The sequence below is a fragment of the Myotis davidii genome, unplaced genomic scaffold (assembly GCF_000327345.1).
Source record: "Myotis davidii unplaced genomic scaffold, ASM32734v1 scaffold292, whole genome shotgun sequence".
Taxonomy (NCBI): Eukaryota; Metazoa; Chordata; class Mammalia; order Chiroptera; family Vespertilionidae; genus Myotis; species Myotis davidii.
In genome coordinates, this window is record NW_006285042.1 from 903,522 (window position 1) to 911,854 (window position 8,333).

The window sequence follows — 8,333 nt, forward strand, 5'->3', positions numbered from 1 at the left end:
GGAAAATGCAAAAGACAGGAACACAAATTCATCCCTGATTAGACCTGCACCTTCGCCCCACTACCCAAGCAGCTGGCTATAACAAATCCCCTACCCATTTTTCATTTGTTGCTGTCTAAATGAGAAAGGGGTAGGGATGAGGGTATCAAAGAAAAAAAAAAGTAGCACCTGGAGAAATTCTCTGAAGTAATAAGGGCTGATCTGAACACTTTACCCTCAAAGATCCAAATGGAAGCGCTGGAGACCCAAATGCTTGCTTAGGTGTGATCCGACCCAAACCAAGCGGAAGGTTGTTCCACCGGAGCTCCTTTTGGTAACTTTTCCCTACGCAGAGTACTCACGCCTTCATTTATTTATTTAAAAAATATTTTTATTGATTTCAGAGAGGAAAGGGAGAAGGAGAGAGAGATAGAAACATCGATGATGAAAGAGAATCATTGATCAGCTGTCTCCAGCACGCCCCACACTGGGAATGGAGCCCACAACCTAATTCATAGGCTGACGCTAAACCACGGAGCCATGCCAGCCGGGCTCTAACCGTGACCGCCTGGTTCATAGGTTGACGCTAAACCACGGAGCCATGCCAGCCGGGCTCACTCCTCCATTTAATCTAAGGCTATTTCCAACTCTAAAAATCACATCCTTAGGATTTTCAGGCTTACTGCCTATCTCTCTTCCTCATGTGTCTGCCTGGTGTTTACTACGCAAGCAGTCAGCAGTATTACCAGGTGAAAAGTGGGAAAAGAGCCTTTATATAAATTTGAAAGTTACAGGCGTGTGTTCTTACATATTCGATTAGTTTAGTCTCTTTCAGGTGTTCACTGTTTAGTTTTACCACCTTTAAGTTGGCCTTCTGATGTTTTAACTTAGACCTTTAAAGTTATTTCAATTTTGCTTCCATCCCCATCTATTAGTAAGCTATTTCTACTAGTTCTTTGGGTCATTGTGGGGAAATAGGTCCTTTTCAGAGCTCCTTGTTAATTTAAACCTCTTATTAAAATTTTTCTCTGTGAAGCCACCTGAATTCAAGTCTGCCTCATTCCTTAGATTACACAAGTGGTTCTCAATTCCAGCAGCCTATTAGGAACATTTGGGGACCTTGTAAGTGCCTAGTGGTTCTCAATCTTGGCTGCACATTAGAATCACCGAGGAATCGTCTTAAAATCCTGATTCCTGGGCCTCCTCCTCCGGGAACTCTATTTCTTTGTTATGGGGCGAGGCCACAACATTAGTAACAACGAAACAGAATTTCCGGAGGATGCAGCCAAGGTTAGAACCACTGGTAGAATCTATCCTAGACCAATTATGTCAGAATCTCCAGGAGTAGGAAAGCAGTTTTAAAGCTCCCAGGGATTCTAATGTGTAGCCACTGGTCTTGTTTCTGTTGAGCATCACTGAACTTCAAACACAAAACCCTCCCAACTAGCATCTCCTTTAATCTGAGTAATCTTTAATCTTTAATTAGACCCAATCGGCATCACTTGAATCACATATTTCTACTCATATATATTTTCCAGCTCTTTGGTTTTTTGCAAATCACTTTTCACTTATGTTAGAAGCACAGAATTTATTCAGTCTGGGTAGATGATTCTGTCTTAGTCAATTCATAAATGTACTTTGTGTACATTTTATTTTCTATATAACCTCTGCAATTTCAATGGAAAAGCCATGCTTTACTATTTATAAAACTTACTAAAATAATCAGATGACATCTTTGAATGTACAGTTGTTGAGTTTCCTTTGCTACTGTTTTCAGCAATATTAGGCTGAGCATGAAACCACTTCTAGCACAGTACACTTTTCTTTAATATTCTGGATGTTATATAAAAATATATATCTTAAAAACTCATGACTAAACTGGGAAAATCAGAGGTTTCCTTATAGGACAGAAATGTCAAATAATCAAGCAATCTAAAGGAGTAAGTGAAGCATTAGGACCAAAGTTTTCCATAGTGTTGTCTACTGATCCCTGATGGTCTAGAATGTGGGTTGGTTTTTTTTAATAGTTAATTTTTTTTTTTGTGTGTGTGTGTGTGTGTTTTTCTTTTAGGAATCTCCACATGGCTTTCCATGGTGGCAGCACCAATTTGCAGTCCCCCCAAAAGTGCAAAAGGATTTATTATTTTTTTTTCGCTGCCTCCTGCACACCCCCTACTGGGAATGGAGCCTGAAACCGGGACATGTGCCCTGTCTGGAAATTGAACTGGTGATCTCTTGTTGCATGGGATGACTCTGAAACCACTGAGCCCTAGAATGTGGGTTTTAATGCATTTTGTATTCTGGGAGATAGCAGTCTGGGGGTCCTATCAGGATGAGAAGATCTAAAATCCCCCAAATCCAAAAAGGGTAACACCCTCAGTAAAACAGAAAAATTTCTGTTCTGCAGATTGAGATAGTGAGACTAGAAGCCTGCCAAATATGGCTTTGGGTATCAGTGGTTGAGCGTCGACCTACAAACCAAGAGGTCACGGTTTGATTCCTGGTCAGGGTACATGCCCAAGTTGGGGGCTCAATCCCAAGTCGGGGGCTGTTAGTGGGGGGGTGAGCAGGAGGCAGCTGATCAATGATTTTCTCTAGTTGTTGATGTTTATATCTCTCTCTCCCTCTCCTTTCCTCTTTGAAAGCAATAAAAATGTTTTTTTTTTTTGAAAAAAAAGGTTAACCCAGTGTTCAGAATTGGTATGTCTCCTACGTCACACAGGCAGAAAATATGTGCACAGTTCTTTTTCTGGAGGGTTTTAACTCAGGCCTTGAAGAATGACCACAGATAAAATGCCACAGAACACAGACTCAGACACAATTAACAGACGGATGGGAAAGACTTCTGTATTAGTATTAATTTTTACAGTAACTGTTAGCATAAAAATTCTCTAATATTTTTGATAAGTAGCATTTTCTATTTTCTAAGATTTAATAAAATTAGAAATAGATGTTGAATGTTTGAAATACATTGTGAATTACAAAATACCAGATGCCCATTGCAGGAAGATTCCTGCAAGAATAGGGCTTCGCTCCCGTCTCTGCTGCTCCTACCCCGCCCTTCTCTGCTGCTTCTCTCCTGCCCGTCTCTGCGACCTTGGCTCCATTGCTTGGCTCCCTTCTATGGTGTCTTCAGTGTTCGCTTCCAGCTGGTATATGCAAATTAGCCACCATCTTTGTTGGTGGTTAATTTGCATATCACTCTGATTAGCCAATGGTGGGCATAGCGAAAGTATGGTCAATTTGCATCTTTGTCTTTTATTAGTATAGGATTCTCTGGCTTTTTATTTTAAAAAAATATTGATTTTAGAGAGAGAGGAAAGGAGAGGGAGAGAAACATCATTGATTGTGGAGAGTGCCTGGGAAGGCACATTGAGCATTTCTTTAATTATTGTCAGCTGAATCCAGTGGTGTTGGCAGAGCCACGTCCTGGAGACATACCATGCCAGAGGCAGGTACATCGTCTGCCTGACCCTTAGCTCAGGTGCCAGGGTGTGGGTTTCATTATCTAAGTTCAGCCAGGCACAAGGAATAGACACAATTATCCAGGCTTAGCCAGGAGTGACTATTACAAAGAAGCTACAAGAATGAAAAATTATAGCTTGATCTTCAATCATGATTTCTCATAATTTCTTTTGTTTTAAACTCTAGTAAAACTGGTCTTTAATCATAATTTCTTTTGTTTTAAACTCTAGCAAAATTTCCCAGAATCATGCTGTATATAATAAACACGCTGCACTGGCTCTGGGTCACTGTCTCTCCATCAGAGGACAACTGTCTCACCCAGTCCCAGCTTTTCCCCTCTGTCTCTGTGTCTGTCTCTTTCATTTTCTCAATCCCTAGCCACCCCTACTCAGGTCTCATGTCTGCTCTCTAGCCACGCTGGTTCCGGTAAAGAGAGAAATACTTTATAATTGATCAGTTGCCTCCTGCAAGCCCCTACTGAGGACCCAGCCTTAAACCCAGGCATGTGTTTTGGTGCATGGGACATGCTCAACCAACTGAGATACACAGGTTAAGGCTTTCTAGGCTTTTTATAGGATGACATAAACCATTGTTTGCAATTCCTTCCCAATTATTTTCTTCATTTGACCAAAGTTCACCTAATAAAAATAGAATAATGTGAGAGATTTCTTTAGTTTATTCTTTTCCCATCAAAATGTTGGATTCATATTGGGAGCAATATTAGAACATTTAAATATCATTTTCTTTGAATAGTACTTATTATGTGATGGTCAGAGTTCTAAGTACTTTCATATATTGACTTATTTAGTGCTCACAATAAGCAATAAGTTGTTACTATTATGATCCTCATTGTATAGATGAAGAAAAGGAAGCACAAAGAGGCATGTTGCCCAAGATCACACACCTGGGAAGTCTTCAAACCTGGACTGATTGACTATAGAGTTGCACTGACCCCATGTTATACTGCATCTAAGAATGTTTTTCCACTGGGGGGTAGGGGAGGCTAGGGGACTGTCTAGGGCGGGGGTAAAAAATGGACACATATGTAATACCCTTTGTAATAAAAAATTAAATTTAAAAAAAAGAATGTTTTTCCATGATTTTAATGTAAATTAGGATCCCTTGATTTCTTTGATTGCATCGTTCATTTCTGCCTAAACATTAGTACAATTTAAAACAATTAATTAAGCCCTTTCCAGGTAGCTCAGTTGGTTAGAGAGTCTTCCAGATACACCAAGGGTTTGATCTTCACTCAGGCCACATACAAGAAACAACCGCTCCCCTCGCCGATTTGGCTCAGTGGTTAGAGCATTAGCCTGCCAACTGAAAGATCCCTGGTTAGACTCCAGTCAGGGGCAAGTACCTGGGTTGTAGGTTTGATCCCGGATCCTCTCTCCGGTTGGGGTGTGGGAGGCAACATATCCATGTATCTCTCTCACATTGATGTTTCTCTCTCTGTTTCTCCTCCCTTCCACTCTCTCTAAAAATCAATCAAAAAGAGGATGAACAAAATAAAGAAAGCAACCATTGAATGCATAAATAAGTGGTACAACAAACTGATTCTCAAAAAAAGATTTTTTAAATTATTAAAAAATAAAGAAAATAATTAATTAGTTTAATGCCTGTCTCCTTCTCCAGGCTCTTTTTCTTTGAGAGCAGGAGCCATATCATACCATTTCCCTGCCATATACCCAGTGCCCAGCACACAGTAGATGGTCAATAAATAGTTAAGTGAATGAATGCATAAAAGGTAACTAGGGAAAATCTTTACTTTATGGAGTAACATCCCCCTCTTGTGGAATTTTAGAATATGTTCATTAAAAATTATAAAATATATTTAAAAATTTTATTTATTGATTTGAGAGAAGGAGGAGAGAGAGAGAGAGGGAGAGAGATTTGTTATTCCACTTATTTATGCATTCAGTAGTTGCTTCTTGTATGTGCTCTGACCAGAGATGGAATCACAACCTTGGCGTATGGGGACAATGCTGAAATTAACTGAGTACCTGGCTGGGGCAAAACAATGTATTTTAATAGGGTACGTTTTCACAGGAGAATTGACACTCAAGTGGTATTTCCCAGACTTGTATTAGAGTCTTTTTTGTTGGACTGGTTCTTTTGAGAGGTGCTGTATTTCGTTTACTAGGTTTGCTTGGTTAAACGGATTTCGCAACTAGGTAATGAGCTGGCAGCAGTTTACATGCAGAGCTCATTTGATATGTGGCAAGGTAGAATCCATGAACAAACTCTTGGATCACAATGATCATTCAGGCACACGCAGATCCTTTCCTTGCAGCGTTCAAACAGCCATCTAAGTGGTTTTTCAACCCTCTGGCCCTTTAAATACAGTTCCTCATGTGGTGACCCAAATATAAAATTATTTTCGTTGCTACTTCATAACTAATGTTGCTACTGTTATGAATCGTAATGTAAATATCTGATATGCAGGATGGTCTTAGGCGACCCCTGATGAGGGGTACAAACTCCCCATCACGTTGTACCCACAGTGTGCGATGGCTACAGAGGCATTGTGTAAAGAAATAGCCTCTGCCCTACCATCACACGCTAGGAGGAGCAGATTCCACTCCATTTTAGAGATCTTAGGTTTTATTTGTATGCTTTGCACACATAATGTATCATGATTAAAAAATATATATACCAATGTGTTAAGAGGACTTACTTCCCTTGATCTACCTATTATGGGCAGCTCATTTTACGAAGTTAGTAAACCTTGCTATTCAAATGGTCGAATGCATAATGTTTAGCCAGTCTGATTATAAATGCAGATTACAGACACCAAGTCTTTTCCCCGCCTCTTTGAACCCACACTAGCCAACCACCGAGGCGGGAGGTCTGAGGCGCCAGCCAGAGCCGCTCCCTCCCCGCGACTCTATGGTCCGCAGTTTACTCTCATTACTGAGAACTCTATGGTTCCGGGGCGGGCTGGGAGGCTTCGTTTGAAGACCCGGCGGGAAGATGACAGGCACACCTGTCACTGGGCCGGGTTTCTCCCGAAGGGGAGGACGCTGGAACTGTGGCTGTCGCTGAACAGCCAGGAGGGGTTCGCGATGAGTCTCCCGCGCCGGGGTGGGAAGCGGCGGCGTTCAACATCAGACTCGGACTCCTTCTTGGGAAGCAGCGCTGACCGCAGTGACAGCCGCCTGCTGCCCTCGGAGCCGGTGCTGAGCCCGCCCGCCGGCCTGGGGCGCAGCTGGAAGGACAGTGACCGCCGCGTGGCCGCAGCAGCAGGTACTCCCAGGCCTCTGGGACAGGGGCGAGGTGGACAGGTCAGCTGCGCTCTGTGTAGGGAGGTGTCCGGCCCGCGAGGAGCTTGCTTGTTAGCACGATCTACTAGGTTTCTGAGTCATCGTCTCAGTTTGTGACTCGGGGTCGGCCTGGCAGGTCAGTTTCAGCTTATCTTCGGCGACCGCGTGGCAGTAACATTCAAGTGTTTTCTGGGTCCTTCGAGCTTTGCAGAAACAGCTTCCTGGTTGGCCAAATCTCGTCCCCTGTAGAAGGCTCGCTCCTAAAAGCGCCCAGTACTCCCTACAGATCCTCACTGGACGTGCTTTATGGCAGGTGTGCTTTATATGGCTTCCTCCCGAGGCAGGAGTTCCACGGATGTCATATGTTAAGTTAAATTCAACTATTAGTTAACTTTTTTCTTTTTTTCCTGAAAGGGGAATGCAAGCAAACAGTTCCTGATGATCAAATAGACAAGCTGCTGTTGGCAAATTGGGGACTTCCTACAGCGGTTCTGGAGAAATACCACAATTTCGGTGTAAAAAAGATGTTTAAATGGCAGGCAGAGTGTCTTTTGCTTGGAGAGGTTCTGGAAGGAAAGAATTTAGTCTATTCAGGTATTTAAATTTGTGCAAATTAATTTCTTTTAAAGGCATTATGAAAGTGAATACTCTATTGAGGTAGTTATGGTTGTTTTTGTTGTTTTTTTTTAAAAAAAGGTGGTTGAGAATCTGCTTTGTAACTAGAAAAAAATCTTAAAATATATATGAAAAGTGGAGTCTCGTATGCATATTTAAGTTATGCAAAATCCATTATATGGCTGGGTTGGGGAAGGAAAAAAAGACAACTTAAAGAGAGCTATTCTGCTTGCCATTCCTCTCAACAAACTTATGTCCCAGAGTAAATGTGCAATGTGTTCTTCCTCCAGTCTCAATTGTTTTTCAGTTTATGAACATTATAAATTATATGCGTATAAATTGACCTGTTTGTACAGGATTGAATACATAAAACCATATGTAATATACTTTATAGAAAATTTATACGGGCTGTCAGGGGCAACTCTGACATGCATACTTTTAACAGATGAGGTGGACAGGTCAACTGCACTATGTGTAGGGTGAGGAACTTGCTATACTGACTTTAGGAATTAATTCATTGGTAAAATGTACTTCCTTAGTTCTCTGAAATTGTGAGTCATCAGGTTTTTTGTTATTGCTGCAAAAAGTAGATAACTTGTCAGTAGATATAATTTCAGGCTGTGTAGTCAGACTGGTTGGGTTTGAAAACTGTCTCTACCATGTATTGGCTGTGTAACCTTGCAAATCACTAGAGAGAGAGAGAGCATGAGAGAACACTTAGAACAGCTTTTTGGCACATAGAAAGTACACAGTAAATGTGAACTTGTGGTAGTGGTTGAGTGGCTTGATCCTTTCAGTTGCTAAAAACCAAAATATGGATGTCTTCATAACTCTGATCACCAATTCATGTCAATTAATCACTATGTCCAGTGTCTATAACTTCTAATAACTGATTCTGAATACCTCTTTCTGTTCCAAGTCCATTACCTGTTTTACTATCTTTCTTTATCTCTTTTATAGATTATGCTCACTATTATCTTTCTTCTAGATTATGCAATAGCATTTCTC

General features: G+C 41.2%; 1 protein-coding gene across 1 annotated transcript; it reads left to right on the forward strand.

The window, feature by feature from the left end:
- Window positions 1-6,406: 6,406 nt before the first annotated feature.
- On the forward strand, window positions 6,407-7,312 carry LOC107181774 (DNA polymerase theta-like). Its single transcript, XM_015558477.1, has 2 exons — window positions 6,407-6,693; window positions 7,125-7,312. Exons 1-2 carry the CDS (start codon window positions 6,513-6,515, stop codon window positions 7,310-7,312), a joined length of 369 nt encoding a protein of 122 aa, XP_015413963.1. The 5' UTR covers window positions 6,407-6,512.
- Window positions 7,313-8,333: the final 1,021 nt, after the last annotated feature.